At 40.6% G+C, this 21,057-nt stretch overlaps 1 protein-coding gene across 1 annotated transcript in view; it reads left to right on the top strand.

Moving 5' to 3' along the window:
• Positions 1-6,350, top strand: part of VWF (von Willebrand factor) — a 248,454-nt gene extending 242,104 nt beyond the window's left edge. The window contains exon 51 of the mRNA XM_089527208.1: positions 5,997-6,350. Coding sequence (XP_089383334.1) covers positions 5,997-6,185 — 189 coding nt within the window. The 3' untranslated portion in view covers positions 6,186-6,350. The remainder of the gene's footprint in view (positions 1-5,996) is intronic.
• The last annotated feature ends 14,707 nt before the right edge of the window (positions 6,351-21,057 follow it).

The raw sequence follows: 21,057 nt of genomic DNA, 5'->3' as shown, positions 1-21,057 counted from the left end.
ATAGTTGGTTGACCTGATGAATCTTGACAGCCTCTCTGTTGCATCATGAATGCTCCTGGGAGACAACACACTTATCAAGACATCTTATCAGGCCCACACATGGCTGCTTCTGTTACTTGCAATAGGAAATCACTTACTACCACCACATATTTTCCCTATCTCTGTCTCTTCCTATCCATTGACTGTAGCCTTTCTGTCTATAGAACACTCCAAGATGACCCCCCCCCCCGACTTCAGAGGTGTAAAGTTTTTGTTCCTATTCCTCATATAAGACTGTCACATGGGGGAAATTGGGGGATTCAAAATTCATTTTCCCAGGAAAGTTGCACAATCGCAGCAAAGATTTTCAGATGACGTCACAATCTAAGAAGATGTACGCCAAGTAGAACCAGGAGTGCTCCAGCAACAAACAATTCATGGGATTTCCCTGTGACATGAATGGTTTGTTACTGGAGCATTCCTAGTTCTTCCTAGGATAAGTCCTCTCAGATCACGACGTGTGTGAAAATCTTTGCCTCAGTCACTCGACTTTCCCAGGAAAATGCCTTTTTAATCCTCTGATTTTGCCCCATGTGGCAGTCTCCATGCTTGCTGATTAAGAGGAAAGCTTGAAATCAATTCTCAAGTTTGTAATGTGATTTTTGATAGTTATACTTCTGTGTCACATTCATCAAAGTATCAGCTCCTGGTATTCAGGAACTGTCATGCTTCCTAGCAGCATCTCTAATTTCTTGCCCCTCCAAGAGAGTTCATTCTATTCTTCTTTTAAAAAAGCTTCATTTTCTCTGCTCATTTGAAGTGTAGATATCAAATTGTTCTTCCTTCTCTTCCAACAGAGAAACCAGCTTGCACTTTCTGATAGTGTAGTATGGCAGTTCCTCAGCCAAGCAAGCAAACATGACACAAATATTGCAGTGTAGCAACTTCATCACCATCCATGTTTATCATTCTACATATGTAGTAGCTCAACTATCCAAGCTTTTCTCTCAAAGATCTTCATGAAATGCCCACAAAATGCCTGTTTCCCTCTTCTTGTTTGCTGAATTGCAGAGACTGAGGCACATCTATTTAAAGCCCTCAGACAACTTACAGATGCAGCAGAAGTCCCACTACCTTAAACTATGTACTCAGGGAGAGCATATAGCCCCAAAATCAGGCCTAGACAACATACGGCCTGTGGGCTACAAGCGGCCAGCCAAAAGGTTTCAAGCAGCCCAAAAGGATTTGGAGGATGTTGGTGGCTGTAGTCAAAGCTGCATGCTGTGCAAACTTGCTCCAAGCCCCAGCACCCTTGCAAACCAGATCCTAGTAGCCATTTTCGTTCGTCCCTTGCTCCTTGCCTCCACCTGTCCCACATTCCTCCTCCTCAGGTACCAACCCCCTCCCAGTTTTCAGAGTTTCATGGTGCTTCTCTCCATGGGGCTCTGAAGGCTTCTTCCCCCACACACACCAGGAGTGTTTATATTCCTGAGTGGTGAGTCATAGGGGTGGTCTGTTGGGGAAACAAGTGAGGGACCTGTAAGGGCTGACAGTAAGGGCTGTGCAACAGTGGAACACAATTCCTCAGAGAGTGGTGGAATCTCCCTCCTTGGCGGTCTTTAAACAGAGGTTGGATGGCCATCTGTCAGGGATGCTTTAACTGAGAGTTCTTGCATGGCAGGGCCCTTGTGGTCTCTTCCAATTCTATGATTCTATGATCTATCACAAGGATTTCTTGGCAGGATTTGTTCAGAAGTGGTTTTGCCAGTGCTTCCCTCTGAAGCTGAGAGAATGTGACTTGCCTAAGATCACTCAGTGAGTTGCCATGGCCAAGCAGGGACTCAACCCCTGGTCTCCATGGTCATAGTCCAATGTTCAAACCATTACACTACACTGGCTTTCTTGAAGCATTCTTCTTGTAGTTGCTGTGAGCCTTCAAGTCATTTCTGATTTATGATGATCCTCAGGGAAACCTATCATGGGGTTTTCTCTTCTAGATTTTTTTAGTGGCCGTTTGCCTTTGCCTTCTCCTGAGGCTGAGAGCATGTGACTTGCACAAGGTGACCCAGTCATTTTCATGGCGTAGCAGAGAATTCAACCCTGGTCTCTAGAGTCATATGCCACACTGGCTTACCCCACAGGAAAGTAGCATAAAGTTGGAGTGGTGCAACCCCCTCTATTCATTTTCCCTCTTCTTCACTCTGAAGGCCTGGGTTTAAGGGGTGGAGGTGCTTTTGGAGTCCCACCAGGCAGCAGCTACGTGGGACTCTGAAGGCCAGTGGGGGGAGGGCTGCTGAAGGCACCTCTACCCATGTAGCATCTTTGAGATTAACTGAAATTTCAGGCATCTGAGGAAGTAGGCTCAAATCTACAAAAGCTCATGCTACCAGCTTCTTACTTTGTGGAGTTTATCATTAGGGGGAATGAAATGTCCTCGTTCCATCCTTTTCCCATTCTTATAGTGCAATCACAAGAAGATTTTCATGTGACATCATGCTTATCCAGACATAATCCTGTCTGGAAAGTGCAATTGACCACAATCACACAAAAGGCTTTCAAATGACATCACACAGATCTCATAATTGAAGCAGCATTGCCTGGCATTTTGCATTTGTTAATGCAATGCTGCTTCAGTGACGGGACAATAGCACTGTGATACGAAAGCTTTTCATGGGATCACAGTCAAAGATGGAATAAGGATGAGGGAGCTATCGCATCCTTATCCTGGCACCATATACATATAAATAATAATAAATAAAACTTTAATTTATATCCCGCTTTTTGTTTCCACAATCAAAGCGGCATACAACCTTTTAAAAATACAATATATACAATTCCCCCCCCCCCTTAAAAAAGGATTAAACAATTCCATCCATTAAAATTACAGATGATAAAAATCTAAAAACAATACCACAATAATAAAACAGTGGGCAGAGTCTTTGCTTGTATATGACTGTGGGGGGAGCGTTACCTGGCCGGGATCTATTCCGGGAAGACCTGCCGGAAGAGACCCATCTTGACAGCTTTCTTGAAGCTCTCAAGGTTGGCAATTTGACGGATCTCGTCTGGCAGGCCATTCCATAAAGTGGGAGCGATCGCGGAAAAAGTCCTCTGGGAGGTCACCGTCAATCTGGTCTTTGTGGACTGCAATAAATTCCTCCCAGAGGATCTGAGGGTGCGGGGCGGATTATATGGAAGGAGGTGATCCCATAAGTACACTATAGATTTCAGTGTTTGCCCCTAAAGCCTCCTTTGCTGCTCAACTTTCTCCCTGATAAGTGCTGGGGCGTGGCGGCAGAGGAAGGGTGAATGCTCACCCCTCGAGTGAAAAGTTGGAAAGTGAAGTCCAAAACACACTGCAGAAATAATCCACTGTGAGACCGCTTTAACTGCTCTTGCTCAATGGTAGAGAATTCAGGGGATTGTAATTTTGTGAGACATTTAGCCTTCTCTGTCTGAGGGCTCTATTGCCACAATAAACTACAGTTCCCAGGATTCCCTAGCCCTGAGCCAGTGCAGTTAAAGCAGCCTTAAACTGGATTATTTCTGCAATGTGTTTTGGACCTGAGCTGCTAAAGACCTATCTGTGACCTGAAGAAGTTTAGCCTTTTTAAATTTTGGCCCTTGACTACTGCCAAGTTGTGCAGGCCTGCCCTAAATGAATAAACACACTGTCACAAGCTCCAAACAATGCAGCTGAACAATTAACCCTAACACCACACCCCAAAACAGTTCACTTTTTCTTTCTCCTCAGAGACAAAACTCCAGATACTGAGGAAGCAGTACTATATTGCTAGTAACTGCTGGCTTCACACCACACAAGTCAGTGACACAGCAGAAGTCTGTTTAACTATGTCCTGGAGAGGTCACACGGCCTAAATACCAACAAAAACACCCCCAGACAACTCAAAACTAGCAGTTCACCTAGTTTACTTTTCTCTCCCCTGAGGATGACCTCCTGAGACTGAGGCAGCAGCTGTAGAAGGCTAGTAGATGTTAGCATTTTCTTTTCTTTCTTTCTTTTTTTAAAATATGTATTTCTCCCTTTTGTTTTGATTTTATGTTGTGAGCATGTAACAGTGCCCTTTCTTAAAAAGTGTCTAGCAAATTAGAATTAACAAGTCAAGTGTCTAGCAAGGGAAAATTAGCAAGTGAGGCCACCTAACTTATTGGGCTGGCCAATTTTCCGGGGGTAAGGGGAGTAGTGCTGGGACTCTGCGATGTGGACCTGCCCCGGCTCCTCCCAGCTGGTGATGGGGCTGGTTTTTGTAGGCTCTGATTGGCCGGCTGGGGCATTGGGAGGCAGTGCTTCTGAAGCCAAGGGAGAGCTACAAGTCCCAGCCATGGGATGGGTGGGACTTCCGGTTTCCCCCATTGGCTCACTGCCTAGAGAGGTCAGGATTTCTGCCCCCTCCTTGATTGACAGGGGAGGGTCTTTATTAGGTTGTGTGGCCTGTGATCAGTACCATTCCGGCTTGGATCTCCCTACCCTCCCACCCTGTGTTCTGTATGAGGGTTATGGTTAGCTGTCACAACTTGTAGAGGTGGTAGCATGGGCCATGGATCTAGTGGGCATGGCTACTGGGGCTGCAGAGCACTGGTATCAGAAGTCCCCACAGGGTCCTGGGACTGAGGAGGAACTGCCATTGCAGGGGCAACTCATGAGCAGCATCTCCCAGTGACAAAGGGTGGAGATACAAACATGCAAATATCTGGTGACTCCCTTTGTCATCCTGAGGTCTGGCCATGACCAAGTAATGAGTTCATAGATCAACAGGTGGGTTGGTTGATGCCAGACCCGTGCATTGGGCCAACCCCACTGCCAGCTGTACTCAATAAATTTGTGGCCTTTTCCATTGCAATTGGTGATCTTGGCATGTTTCCTTATTCCTGTAACTTTTTACAGCTATTCACAGCTATGCAATTATTCACATTGTGAACTAGAGTTCTCCTCTGCACATGGATTGAAACAAGGGTTTGCTGCTATTTTGGAAATAGATGAGTCAGTATTAATGTTTATGGTTATGATGCAATGCTAAACCATGGTTAAGACAAAGAAGGGAAACTGGAAAGAATTATTGGCAGATAAAGGAGTGGAAGGAGTGTATAGGCTGAAATTGGCTTCTGGTTTGCAAAACATAGGGCTCATTCACATTATGAGATAACTCAATGTGGAACCCAGGTTATTTGACAGGTGCACACATTTTCCTGACTCTACGTGGTGAAGTTGGGCGGGGACCCACTTGACCCGGTGTATTTAGCACCAATTACCTACTGTGTCTTTTTCATAGTGTTGCAATGATCCGGATGTTTGGTAGTGAGAACTCATTACCGGATCAATCTGGATAGTGCAGGATCGTTTTGAAAATGGAGATGTCTCCATTTTCAAAACAATCTGCCTTGTTTGCCACCTCTTCCTCTTCTTCCTTTCCCCTGCTGCTGCAACATCTTTCTATGTCCTCATTCATCCTCCCTTTTCCTTCTTCCTCCTTTTCCTCTCCCCTGCTATCACCGCATCCTGCATCCTCCAGTGTCCTCTTTTGTCCTCTCTCCTCTTCCTCTTCCTCCTGTCCTGCTATGATAGAGTCTCTCATGGTATTTTACCCCTATTGCCATTTCCCCATCAGAGTCTAAATGGCAATAGGGATAAAATGCCACAGAGAGATTCAATCATGGCAAACATAGTGGGAACTTCAATTTGGAATGGCATTGCCATGGAGACACAGATCTCCTCAGTAAAAAAAGGTAAGTTGTGAATGATCCCATGATTTATTTGTAGAGAGCTGATTTTTTATGTTCAAGGTATGTAGAATTTTTGATCCTCCAGATTTTTTTTAACTATTTCCATAATCCCTTAGCATTGGTCATGCTGTGTCAGGTTTCTGGGTCTAGAACATCTTCCTCATTCTTGTTTTGCATAATTAATTATCCTGAGACAGTAATTAGCTCTTGTGATAGAAACAACATTTTAAGATGCAGTGTAACAAATACCAACTATTTCTTTTTTTGACTTTCAGGGGAAATGTGCAAGCAAAGCAATGTATAACATTACAGTGAATCTCATTGAAGAACAATGCACCTGTTGTTCTCCTACAGTGACAGATTCAATGCTAGTGCCCCTCTACTGTGCCAATGGCTCCATAGTACAGCATGAAGTCTTCAATGCCAGACAGTGTGAATGTCTTCCAAGGAAATGCACACCATAAATATGCTTCAGAGCTAATGCATTTGTGTGTGTTTTTAAATCCAGCTACCAAGGAATTTTCAATCTGATTCTAATTTTCTATTGTGTTTTTTTTTATTTTGTTTATTTGCATTTTGCTACTGATCTAAACAAAGCATTCAGTATAATAAAGCATGCAATAAACTCACTTATCTGCATAGTTTGGATCTTTTTAATCTATGTTGCATTATTTCTTTCTTTGAATGATCGCAACTGTCAGCATTAGAATCCAGCAATTCAAAGAGCATCTCTGAATAGTTTAATAACGTTTGTGTCTCTTTAAATTTTTTCTGTTCAAGATTATGCCATCACCAAAATAATTGTCATAAAGCATATACTGCTTCTTAATGCAGTGGACTTTTATAACGGATGAAATCCTGTCCAACTCAAGTGTTTTTCAAGAGTTCTCCTCAGGGGTGTACCATGACCCTTGTTAAGTTCTCCATCAGCTCTCCACATGGTTCTTCTTCCAGATGTTTTGGACTACTAAATGTTACTTTCTAATACATGTGTGGGAACAAGAACTGGGGACAGCAGCCCAAACTTTGGCCAGTTTCTCTTGTTTCTCTCTAATTTCCAGTGCTAACTCAGTGAACTTAAGTATTTTAATGTTTTGTTTTGTCAATATTGTAGTATCTGATGTTGCAACTCATCAGGTCTCAGAGTCCAGTATATGGTGAGCCATGGTTTGTTCACATTTGAGAGCAGCAATAGAATCTGTGACCCTCCAACACCAACTATCATTAACCCCTGACTGTGTTCAGAGCTGGTAGAAGATCAAGTTTCTTACCTGTAACTATCGTTGTTCAAGTGGTCTGTGCTTTCACACAGTGGGTTTTGCACCTGCACAGAAACCCCTTTCAGAATGTTCCAGAACTGAATAGCTTTGGTAGGAAAATCTTTCCCCTTGAACTCTGCATATTCCAGCCTACAAAGCTACTTTCCCCTCTGTTTCCAGTCCACCAGAAGTGGAGGATATTGGAATCAAAGAAAGAAGGGAGTGAAAACAAGTGTGATGACTACTCAAAGATCCACAGTTCTAGGTAATCAATATATTTTTTGTCACGGCCTCTGTGCCTCACACAATGGGTGACTAAAAAAGTTTACCAGGGACCTGTAACAAGAACAAAGATTATAGTACCCTATGACCACACTTTGTGTTGTCCTTGGCACTAGAGTCCAAATGATGATGTCTTATAAACATTGTGGGCTGAGACCATGTGGAGTTTTGCGAATGTCAGGCACAGAGGAAGGCTGTAGATGCAGCAACAGATCTGCTAAAGTGAGCCTTGATTGAAGTTGGAACTGGCTTGCTTAGCAATAGTGTTAGCCAGGTCTGCATCATCCACTTGGAGATCCTCTGATAAGAAGCATGGTGACCCTTTTAAGATCACCATAACAGACGCATAATCATCTGAACTAGAGAAAAATAGTCCTTTTAATATTAAAGGTGAGTGCTTGACAAACAGCCAATGTATGCAAAGACTTCATTAAAGATTCAGGAAAGAATATTACAGTACTAAGACTATATTCTTATTGATATGGAAATCACAAATTATTATTATTATTATTATTATTATTATTATTATTATTATTATTATTAACCTTTATTTATAAAGCGTTGTAAATTTACACAGCGCTGTACATACAATCTTTTTAATTGGACGGTTCCCTGCCCTCAGGCTTACAATCTAAAAAGACATGACACAAAAGGAGAAGGGAGTGGTGGTGGGGAAGAGGATGAGGGCCAGCAGTTCTAAAATCACTTTTAGTAGGAAGGTGGTATCTGGGCAGTGAATTATTTTGTCCCTATGGAAGCACAAGTACGTACAGCTCATCAGACAACAAGCTCAGAAGCCCTGTAGGCTGAAGTGATGACAACAAGGAAGACTACCTTCATAATAAGAAGACATTCTCCCACAGAAGCAAGAACTTCAAAGGGAGTGTTCATTAATAATTAATTAATAAATAAATAAATAAATAAATAAATAACTGAGAAAGAATCAAAGATAAGGACCATGGAGTCAATGGTGGCATGAGTGGTGAATACTGATGTTCAGTACCCTTGAAAACTCTCTTCATAATGTTATTATTAATATTATTCTTTGTCCGTTTTTGGTTATAAGGATAAATAAGATTATTATATAGATTAATTAATTATTATTATTTAATTAAGAATACTGTTTTAAATTTGCAAGGACTTGCTGAACCACAGTAATCAAGCTAGAGAATAATAGCTATAATATGCAGATAGAACGAATTATGCATGTAAGTAAAGAAAGCAATTTAAATGTGTATATTAGAACTAGTTCTGAGGTGAAATGAAGGCACAAAGTTATTAGAGAAAACTTGTAATAAGTTCTAAAGTTAATTTTATTTGTATAATAATGAAAAAAATACTGTCTACAATATGTTGATAATCGCTTCTATTTTTTTTAAAAAAAAACTCTTCAATGTAGGGTTGAATGATCATCATCCCATCCTTGTCACTATCATTATTTGTACTCCACCTTTTCCCCCAGATTGAGACTCAAAGCAGTTTACTACAAGTAAAATACATTGTTAAAAATCCACAAAATACAAAAAGTGAAAACACAGTTAAACAATAAAAACAAATTAAAACCAGGTTAAAACATATATCATTAAAGCACACACACACACAGCAGCACAGCAATCAGCAATATCCAGAAATATGAGCAATATATCATCACTCACCAAATGTTCTTGCAAAAAGAAAGTAGAGATGGTAGTAGCCTAATTTCCCTGGGAAGGAAGTTTGTGATCCTAGGGACAATCACTGAAAAAGCCTTCTCCTGTGTTTCCATCAGGTGTGATAATAGTGGGACAGAGAGAAGAGCCTCACCATCAGATTTCAGTGGGTGGGCTGTTTCATGAGGGAGAATACAGTCTTGCAAATATCCTAGATTTGAGTCATGCAGGGCTTTAAAGGTCATTGACCCACAACAGACTGGCCAAATGATGTGGTTTCCCACTATTTTGGGGCATAGCATTTAGATGAAGTACACACTGAACATGGTGGGAAACCACACCAGATCTAACAATCTAACAATCCTGCAGCGGCCCCACTGCAGTTTTTCAGCCTATGTGGGTCCATGTGGGAGCCAGAAATACTGCAAGGCTCAGCCTTCAGAATATAGTAAGACATTATGAGGCTCTGGTTAGAAAGTTGAAAGAGCTTGATGCATAGATTATTATCGCATCTCTTCTCCCAGTTGAAGGATGTGGTCCAGGAAGGGAGAGGAAAATAAAAGATGTGAACAACTGGCTCCACAGATGGTGCCGCACAGAATGATTTGGATTCTTGGATCATGGCCTGTGGTTTCAGGAGGGTGGACATCTGGAAAGGGATGGGTTGCACCTCATCCCAGTTGGCAGAAACATTTTAGCAATAGTCTTTTCTCCAGGCTAAACATCCCCAGCTCCCTAAGTCGTTCCTCATAGGACATGGTTTCCAGACCATTCACCATTTTAGTCGCCCTCCTTTGGACACGCTCCAGTTTCTCAATGTCCTTTCTGAATTGTGGCGCCCAGAACTGGACACAATATTCCAGGTGGGGCCTGACCAAATCAGAATACAGTGGCACTATTACTTCTCTTGATCCAGACACTATACTTTTATTGATGCAGCCTAAAATTGCACTGGCCTTTTCTTCTAATATAATTCACCATTTTGCCTCAGTTTGTATTGCCAGGGAATCAATTGCCAGTCTAACTTGGTGTTCAGAGATGGATAGCACTATTAGCATGGTGTTATTCACCTGAGTTTATGGTATGGCATGAGATAAAAATCCAAGTAGATAAATAATGTATTTAGTACAAATTTTGGTTGAGTTAGTAGATAAATTTAGGTGTGCTGGATTATAAAACATTGTATTCATGATAGGCAATTATTTTCTTCCTAAGGCCTTGATACTAGTGTTAGTTGATAATGCAGAGCTTTGACAAACAATGCTGTTATGATCAAGTTTCATTCATTGGGGAGGCATAATAATTGGAAGTCTGTAAAGCTGACAGAGAGATTACTGTAGTTAATAATTGAGGAGTAATATAAAACTTCTCCCCAAATCTATTTAATGTTCCTGTAATCCATCACCACATTTCTCAGTAAGTGTCAGTTTTTTCCTTGGCTGGAAGTGTTGGGGCATGTTAAAATATATTGCCAGTGAAAGCATTGTATTATTTAAATCTGAAATCAATTACTGGTTATTATTATTATTATTATTATTAACCTTTATTTATGAAGCGCTGTAAATTGACACAGCGCTGTACATGCAATCTCTTTAGTTAGACGGTTCCCTGCCCTTGGGCTTACAATCTAAAAAGACATGACACAGAAGGAGAAAGGAGTGGTGGAGGGAAAGGGTAAGAGGTCCAGCAGTTCCTCTCTACCTCCTAGGCCTGGATCAAGGTAGATGGACTGGAGGGAGGGCTTGGCTTCATAATGGAAGGTTAATCTTCATCCAGGGAAAATACATACTCACAAGTAGGATAATACATACAATACATAGCAATACAGGAAATGGTTCGATAAACAGGCACCAAAAGAACATCAGATAGTAAGTGACAATTATGCAATGCCTGGGAAGGCTTCTCTGAACAGGATGGTTTTCAACTCCGTTTTGAAGCCAGTTAAAGAAGTGATGGCTCTTGCTTGTGGGGGAAGAAGGTTCCAGGAGTGAGGGGCAGCAAGTGAAAGGGGGCGAATCCGGGATGGGGCAGAGGAAATCCTGGGCTGAGACAACAGACCTTGACTACCAGAACGGAGGGCCCTGGTGGGAAGGTGAGGAGAAAGAAGGTCTGATAAGTAAGGAGGGGTCAGTCCATGGAGGGCTTTGAATGTCGACAGCAGGAGCTTATACTGAATGTGGAAAGGGAGAGGGAGCCAGTGAAGGGATGCCAACACAGGAGAGATGTGGTCAGAGTGGTGGGTGGAAGTGATAATGCGTGCAGCTGAATGCTGGACAGAGGTTAAAGGACGGAGGTGAGAAAGAGGAAGCCCAGCCAGGAGGATGTTACAGTAATCCAGTCGTGAGATCACTAGGGCATGGACCAGGATCTTGGCAGTAGAGGCGGAGAGATATGGTCGGATTTTGGCAATATTGTACAAAAAGAATCTACAAGCCTTGGCTGTGGTCTGGATCTGAGGGATACACGACAGAGAAGAGTCAAAGATGAAACCAAGACTGCAGGCTTGCTGGACTGGTTGAATAGAAATGTTGTCCACAGAGACAGAAAAGGAGTGTTGAAGGGTGGGCTTAGGAGGAAAGACAAGAAGCTCTGTCTTGGACATGTTGAGCTTCAAACGCCGATGGCGCATCCACTGTGAGACAGCTGTGAGGCAAGACGAGACTTGCTGTTCAAGCCTTGGAGAAAGGTCAGGGGCAGAAAGATACAGCTGGGTGTCATCGGCATACAGATGGTAGGAAAAACCAAAAGAGCTGATGAGTTTTCCTAAGGACAGTGTGTAGAGAGAAAACAGAAGGGGACCCAGAACAGAGCCTTGGGGAACTCCAACAGATAAGGGAACAGGAGAAGAAGTCTGACCCCCTGCAACTACTGCAAAAGATCTGCCAGACAAGTAAGATCTAAACCAGTCGAGAACAAGGTCAGAGAGTATGTCAATTAGGAGACAGTGATCAACTGTGTCAAAGGCTGCAGACAAATCGAGAAGGATGAGAACAGAGTAAAGGCCATTAGCCTTGGCCTGTAAAAGGTCATTCAAGATCTTAGTGAGAGCTGTTTCTGTGGAATGCCTTGGGTGGAAACCAGACTGAAAGGGATCGAGGATGGAGTTGGTTGGCTCCTTTATACTTGTTCATGACTTAATGACTGCAGCATCAAGCAATGATACACAGATCTGAATAAACCATAAGAGATCAAAAAACATAATAGAACTTTCATTGTTGTTAAAAGCAATGGCTTCTTAGTGAAATAAATTCACAGATTCAGGAACAAGTTATTAATTATTTAACAACTGAAAATTAAATGATGCATGTGAACCGACAAAAGTAATAAAGTAAAGGTTTACCTTTGACTTTAATTACTCTGCTCTCTGGAAACTGATTCACAAATGGCATGATAATAGAGATACTTGTGAGACTTGAGAGTACTCTGACCAATGACCCACAACACTTATTGCAAAACAAGAAAGTTTATTATAAGAAACATTGCAGAAGTATCTCAGAACATGTCTTTGCAGAATCTGAAGAACACCAAAGAGAAGCCTCACTTTAAACGACCAGCCCCCACCTTTTCTTCCTGTCCCTCCCAGATGGTTCCCCCAACTCACCCCCTTGCCACGGAGGTTGTGGTCCTATATCAAAGCAGACTCAAATGTATGCAACCCTTGGTACTTAGCCATCCTCTCCCATGAGAGAGCAATTGATATGGGAATGCCTTGTATCTATGAAACATCTCCCAGTCATAAATCTGTCTCACAGGTGTGAAGGATTCTTCCTGTTTGCCCTGCTAGCCAGTCGTTCTGCTTACGTGACCCATCCGATTACAGATCATGGCCGCAGATGGGCATTTCCCATAAGGCCTTTCCAATTGAGTCCTACAGATACATACCTTTATTTAATACATACATATATTGCTAACACAAACTAAGATTTATATTTATATATGACAGTATATAGATATAGATATAGATAGGTGTGTGTGTGTGTGTGTGTGTGTGTGTGTGGCTATGTTCACTACTAGATAGGATCAGCAGCTTTTGACAGTCTGCCACTCCTAAAATCCAGCATTCAAGCATTCCAACAAATCATACAACAAAGTAAAGGTCCACTGCATCTACTACCATAACATCATATAGTCAACAGTACATATCATCAATGTGCATGTAACTATTTACTAACTTAAATGACTTAATCTAATCTCTTTAAATCATCATGACAGAACCCCGAATGAAGAAATGAATGAAGGAGATTTCTGACAATACTTACAAGATGGATTTAGCTTACAGTTGTAAATCGCTTAGACACTCCTTAGGCGGTATGAAGTGGTATATAAATTAAGCTTGTTTGTTTGTTTGTTTGTTTACCTAGAGAGATGGCACTGAAATAGGGGCTTGGAGACTAAGCCAGGCAAAAAGAGTGGGGGTGTGGCGACCGCATGCCATCAGGCCACCCCACGCTGCCTCCAGTGGTCCTACCATTTCCTTCTTCATTTTGCTATGGACATATCCAAAAAAGCCCCTTTTATTGTTCTTAACCTCTTTAGCAAGCCTGAGTTCATTCTGTGCTTTAGCTTTTCTGAATTTACCACTACACCTCCTAGCTATTTGTTTGAATTTCTCTTTGGTGATTTCCCCCTTTTTCCATTTCTTATACCTGTTCCATTTCAAGCTTAACTCAGTTGAAAGTTCTTTAGTCATCCATCCTGGTTTATTGGAACATCTCCCGTTTTTCCTTCTCTTTGGAACTGTTTGAAATTGTGCCTTCAGTATCTCCCTTTTGAGGAATTACCGTCTATCATGAACTCCCTTCTCTTTTAGCATTCCTGACCATGGGATCATCTTCAGTATTTCTCTAAGTTTACTAAAATCAGCTCTCCTAAAGTCTAGATTGCATGTCTGACTATGCCTGGCTTCTCTTTTCCACTGTATAACAAATAAGGATGCACCTAAGGATCCCACCACTTGCACCCCATTGACCAGGTCATCTGTGTTGGTTAGGATCAGATCTAAAATAGGTGATCCTCTTGTTGCCTTTTCCACCTTTTTTGACAATTAATTTGTCTTGGTAACAAATGCCCGGCCTTAACTTTTTGTCTGAGTTTGATTTCCAGCAACTATCAGGATATTTGAAGTCATCCATCACTAGTACATCTCTCCTTTCTGAGTATGTGGTCATCTGCTCTAGAAAGGCCTCACCCAATTCCTCAGATTGACTTGGGGTCTTGTAGTAGACTCCAACGATAATATCCCTGTTGTTTCTCTCCCCTTTAATTTTTATCCAAGTACATTCCACCTAGCTTCCAGGATTTAACATGATTTCACAGAAACCAACACAAAATCGCAAAGGCGCTATAAACAGAACTCACACATGACTTGAATAGTCCAAGTATTAAATGTGTATGAGTTGCATAGTCCATGTAGTTAGATTGTCACAATGGAATAGCAAGCACAACATAGGCAGTGCCCAAGAAGTGGCAAAATCAAGACTGGAAATATATGCTTCAGGGATGGCAAAGTCAGTCAATAGAATCTAGTGTGAAAATGGAACTCCGTTCCATGGCCAGCATTCCAATTTCTCTTGGGGGTGGACTAGGTGACCTCTGATATACACATAGGGACACGATCCTGTGCATGCATTGTTAGGACACGCCTCTCATAGTATTTGAGCTAATTAAAATTCCCCTAATTCGCTCCTAACAGAATGCAATTCAAATCCACGTAAAGTCGCTGAATTAGCGAATTCATGTGAATGCATTCTTTCTCCACTTTCTTTTCATTCAAAATTAAGAGAAATTCCTCCCATGTGATAAACTCCTACACTGCCCAGTTCCTAAACTTTTTTTTAAAGAAGGAGATGTCTTTTTATATTCTTGTTGATAGAAGCAAACAGAAAACTATCTATTGTTAATAGCTAGAATTTTGACTTCATTGTTATCAAAACATTTTCAGTTTTTCTGGCAGACAAACCTTTGGGAACTTGCTGATTTTTGCTGTTTTGTGGATAAATGTCAAAAAGCAAAAACACCACCCTTGTGATCTCAGGGAGGAGGTGCTGAAGAGATGTTTTTCAGGCTACAACTGAACAACTGGGACGTCAAAACCAAAAGGAGTATTTCCCCTGGGATGCATGCTCCTCAATATACATTCCTTTGACCATGAAAATGTTTACTAGTAATATTTCACAAAGAAGTGCTTCTGCCTCATGCTTAAGAGCCAAGCAAAACAAGATAATCAAGAAAATTACAAGATAATCACTTGAATATTTCATGCTGAAATGAGTACGCAGCATCCAAATAGTATAGTAACATGAGAAAGCTGAGATGTCAGTTTATAATGTCTGCCAGACGTGCCTCCTGCCAGGTAGCATTGTCCATTCTTTCAGATGTACTATGGTTCTCTCTGCAGCAGTTAATCAGCTAAGATTCCTCATTTAATCCTCATCAGCAGAAGCAGCTGCTCCTTATGGCTTCTGAACATAACAGATTCTAACTTAAGAGATTGGCTTTGTCCTGGATTTTTCTTTTTATTATTCCCTGCTGTTGCTCTCTTACTTTTTGAAGTCTATGAAGTTTGTGGGAGAGATGTCCAAATCCCAGTAAGGAGACACTAAGCATCAGTAGCTCGTGGGTCTCTATTTTTGCTTCTCACTCAGATGATGATTGCTGAAAAAAGATCATTGGTATTGCTTGGTTTCTTCAGCGATGATAAACCTTTGAGAGGTCAGAAGCAAACTGCAGATAGTAGTATAACCAACTTCTCTTAGTGTCTGGGCAACATCCAGCTATAGGACCAGCCTGCAGAATGGAAACTGAAGCACACAGTAAGTCTACTCTTTGTTTGTTTGTTTTTAAAATAATGGTTGACTAAGAGGGTGATTCATGGTGGGGACAGAACTGAAATGCCTTGGAAATGGACTTCAACTTTTCTGTAAATGCACTTTCAACATAACCAGCATCAGCCTTACAAAATGTCTTGTCTTCTAGTACCTACTCTCACATAGAACGTGTACATTAGTAGGCATTAGATTTAATAATCTAAATAGGAAAGCCAACAAAAACACCAAATCAGAAATAACTGCTGCTGCGGCTTCTGCTATTGATACTACTATTTCCTGCTTTGATTTTTACTACATTGGTTGATTCTCAGCATGTTCACAGGTTGCAGTCCTATGCAGAATTGGGTCACTTAAATTAAGTAATGAGCTTTGACACACCTAATGTTCCATACTTTACAAAATACAGCATAGATAGAAAAATGGGCTGTGGAGATGTGAAGAGGTAAATAACTGCAGGCACAATAGAATGAAATGTAAGTGGCAATGATGAGGGAGCCAAATCAAACCATCTGAGGGAGTGCATGACCGGGCCTGGATGGCTGTATAGAGAGTGCCCTACCAAATATCCCCCCCTACTTCAAATGGCAATGGAATGCAAATCAAGGCCTCTGTGAATAAAGAAAAGCTAAACCAGTTGAGGTGAGAGAAGGCAACCGTTTAAGTCTCAGTTCCATGATTCCTTGTTTCTTTCTTCCCTGAGAAGCAATAACAATAGTACCTTCATTATTATACTGCTTCATACCACCTTAGAAGTCTCTAAGTGATTTGCAATTGTAAGCGGTCAGTATTTGACTCTACCTTGTTCACTGGTGGCAACTAGTCCTCCTGCCATTTCATAGTGAGAATATGGGAACCGTTTTATCCCCATCTCTTTCTAGATCTGTAAGTGCTTGACCATGCAGGTCCTGCCACTCTGATCATGTCATCAACACTGCAGAAACTATTTCTAATTCACTCCAATTCCAGACATTAGTGAGTTCAGTTTTATAATAATTTTTGAAATAATGAATTTCTTGACCACTTTTTCTATCGGTCAAGATGATATTCATTAATTTAAAATACTACAAGAACACAGAGAGCAAAGAGTTATGGCTGAGGCAGAATGACAGTAAGCCAAATGAACAAAGAAATAAAAGCCAGATTGAAGAGATGGGTGTTTTCACATATCCAACAATTTTAAGAATGAGACAGATAATAAATAGCACCCAGGGCAAGGAGTACTTTACCATCCCCACACATCTATCTTTCAAGATCACCCAAAAGGCCTGGGGCTGTAATGATTGTGAGCCCTACTATCCAGATTATTTTTCCTTGAAATGCACTTTATTTTCCCTGGATCTGATTGGCCTGAATCATTCAGCCATTCAAAAATGACTGCTTCTTAAATAAAGTTTGTTCCCCCCCCCCATCTTTCCTTCAAAACCTTTGCTGTCATGGAAGCTCCGTATCCTCATTTTCTCCTGCCCCATCTCCACCCCCACTTACGTTTTTGTGTGGTTTTAAAGGAGAAGATGTTAATGAATTAGCCTCTTTATACAGTGACCAAGGTACTGTATATAGAAAGCTGGAGACCATAGATAAGAATTCTTGCATTTGGAAAGTCCATGTAAGAATTATCACCTGCCACTCCACCATGCACTGGGCTGAAGAAGAAACATACATTAACTGACAGACAGATCAATGCAATTTTCAATTTTATTTATGCTTAAGCCAAAGGCCATTCGTATGATTAAAATATAAAACCAATGACAGAAATTCAGAATTATAAAATGCTCCATCAAATAACGAACATCCAAATTTTATACATTAAACATAATAAAATTCCAGACAATTAAGTAAAACAACATTAAAAACAATTTCAAAGTTTAGATAAGATCATCCCCATGACAATCAACTGCAATGTCTGCTATTACCTTTGCCCGAATTTTGATTGCTGCTGAGGCAAACAGTGCCTAAGTTACCCTAGAATCAATATCAGACAGGAGATAAAAAAATCTTTTCAGAAGTGGTATTAGACTGTAAATTGGACAGAATAGATCCCATAAATTTAGTTCTTGGGTCAGTATATAGTGAGCAAAAAAAGCAGATAATGAGGCAAATCCTCAATTTCTGGAGCTCCACAAATACATAAATGGGAATCCTTAGGTGTGTGTGAATCTTGTAAGTTCTTTGGCATTGTTTTCCTTTATTTTGTCCTTTATAGCCTTCATTACATGCCCCAAAGTTTTACCTTTAACTTATCCATGGATCATATAAAAATCCCTAATTCTGGCCCCAAAACTTGCCCTTGACTCATATATGAGGTCGACGTACAGTCGAGTATATACAGTACTTCATTCTTCCTTACTTAAGTGAAAAAGAACAGGGATTAGGGTGTACATATCCTATGTAACCTCCCACTTTCCAAACCTGTTCTGGCTGAACTTCTCTCTGTTTCCTGGTGTTCTTCCTCGCAGGATTTTGGTAGTGGTGCTGGCCTTCTCCATGTTTTCAGACAGATTCTTCTGTTAAGGTATTCATGCTACCTTTGTGCCTTTCCTTGTGTTAACTGTTATAGAAAATTATTCTTGAATGGCAGCTTGCCTGGGAATATTAAGTGACACTCATTCCTTGAACTTCCTTAGCAGACCTGGAGTTCTTTCAGAGCATACACACAGGGGGGCCATGCATACCATAGACTTATTATAGCACTATTGTTCCATTTTAGATGCCACAGTTCTATCCTAGGCAATCCTGGGATTGGCAATTTTGAGAATGACATTTACAATTCTCAGCCATAGTGCTGGATTCCATACTATGGAGCTATGGTAGTTAAAGTGGGATCATGTTGCTTTAATTGTGTAGCATGCAGAGCTGCCTGGAATGCTACATAATCTGTTCTTAAAGCCTTCTGTGTTTCTTCTTCCCTTTTATCAAACTCTGTAACTAAAATTACTTGATCTGGACTCCATAAGCAATGTGAGCAATTTTATCTCCATAAGCAATGTGAGCAATTTTATTTCTGTTCGTGCCCTCATAAAAATTATTCTATCTTATTCTGTGTTGAGTTCATTATAATTAGACTGCAGACCTAGCTGATAATCAGGTCATTTCCTTTTAGCTCCCAATGACACCTTGAATTTGACTATAAGAGGAAAAAAATCCATCCAATCTGTTCTTTATCAGACTGAATACATACCAACAGTTTAATTCATGATGAAAGAAGTATCCCCAAGGAACCCAAAAAATATTTATGAAAGGGCCAATTTTAGGGTGATTTTTAAAACCCTAAACACACCTATAATCAGGTTCAAACACATCAGTTTCTCTTATCTGCCCCCTGTGCTCCAGAACACTTCCATATGAAAGAAAAATGGTCAAAATTAAAAAAATAAATAAAAATGAGGGGGCAGAAATGAGTTGTGTCACTCCTGGTGGGACTAAAAGCATGCCATCCAATATTTTACAATAAAAATACAGACATGCATATAAAAACAGGGTAGCCAAGCTACCCTGTTTATAATGAAAGCATGAACAGCCAATTTAAGAGGTTTTGCATGTTTTTATTTCTGGGTTGGGGAGTGGGCGCAAGAAATGTCAGTTCTTGCAGGTAAACTTCCTTTAAAACAAAAGACCTGTGGGTTTTTTCTTCTTCAACTTTTCAGCTCCTTTCAGCAACTTTCTCCAATATTATATTTGAAGTAGAGTCTCCCAATGGAACACAAAAGAAGCTATATTATACTTTGGAATTCATGCACTGATAGAGGTTTGATTAGATGACCCTTGGGGTTTCTTTCCAACTGTACAATTCAAGAGGATTCTATAGATTAACAGGATGGTGTTGTCAGGTTCAAATCCCAGTTTTTTCATAAACTCATGTGATCACCATGAGCCAATTGAAGCATTTCTACTTAGTTAACTTCAGGATTGCTGTTACGGTAAAAGTGAGATGGGGAAAATGGCACAACACCATCAGCCCCAGGGAATAATTTGAATGCAATTAGTTAAAATACATACAGTTGAAAAATTACTGTCATTAAAAAATTGATGCATTTACAGCAGCCTTTTAGGGAGTCTCAGTTAGATTATAATTCCATGAACATTTGTAAATCACAATGAATTCACAAGAGCTTTTTTCTCTCCCACTTATAGACCACTAACACGAAAACATTTTCCAATTCTCTCTCTCTCTCTGACTATCAATGTCTGAGAAGCTTCACAGCTATAAGCAGCCTTAGTTTTCCCATTTCCTGATTGGGTTAATACTAATCCTGCTCTGAAAGAGCTTTTCCACAGCAGCTCTGCATGCATTACAGTATTGCTAAGGATTGCAAAGCATAGCAGTGGAGGCCTTGCTCCTTGCAAGTTTTTCCCTAGTAATCTCAATGAAAAGGGCCAAGAGAAATCTCTCTCTTAGCTGTTATTCTGCTTTCAGTGCACTACTGCTTCATTTCTAGGATCCAAATGTCATGTGGTTTGTATGATTTTTATGGAATTATAAACCTCATGGAGTTGTAGACATTTTTCTCCAAGTTTTCTCTATAAACTCTAACATGTCTTCACCTACAAAAAGCAGGCCATCTGTCATGGTGGTACAACCCATTTTAAAGGGGTTATATTAAAATAAATTTAAATATCCCAAGCAGTAGCTTCTTTTTCACTCTTGCCCTTCTTTTTAAATTTTGAAACTTACGATTGCCTCCAAATAAAGAGCCATAGTAGCTAATTTACTAGGCCTACAAACTGCATTTTGTGCCAACCAGTTCTGCTGCACAGGCAATGTTGATATGATTTTACTACCTACCATAGTGATTCCAAAACTTAATCCTCCAGGTGTTTGGGATTTCATCTCCCAGAAGCCTCAGCCAGTGTGGTCAACAGTCATGAATTCTGGGAGCGGACATGCAAAACATCTGGAGAATAAAAGTTTGAGAACCACTGATCTGCCATGATGAGGGATAATACATATCTTTGTATGTGCCTTCAAGACACTTGTCAACTTGTGGCAATCCCATGAATTTCATAAGTTTCTTCATAGGAAAGGAATATTCAGATGTAGTTTTGACAGTTCCTTCTATGAAATATACCTTACATTGACAGTCTCCTATCCAAGTACTAGCCAGCTGCAAAAAGATGCAGATAACATAAATAAGTTATTTTGGTTTCCCAAAGTAGTAGATTCTTCATGTACTGATGATGTGAATATGTGAGTTCCTCAAAACCGGCGCTCTGTACATTTTGGGCAAGTCAGTGCAGCTTCTGAATCATCCATCTACAGAAATACTTGGAAGAATTGTGTATCATAGTTCCTGCCATGTTTGCTAGACATATATTTTGTGT

This window comes from Sceloporus occidentalis, unplaced genomic scaffold (genome assembly GCF_023333645.1).
Source record: "Sceloporus occidentalis isolate IW3139 unplaced genomic scaffold, rSceOcc1.0.p SCAF_5, whole genome shotgun sequence".
Classification (NCBI taxonomy): Eukaryota; Metazoa; Chordata; class Lepidosauria; order Squamata; family Phrynosomatidae; genus Sceloporus; species Sceloporus occidentalis.
The sequence above is the reverse complement of the archived record's forward strand: the minus strand, read 5'-3'. Positions and strand labels throughout refer to the sequence as shown.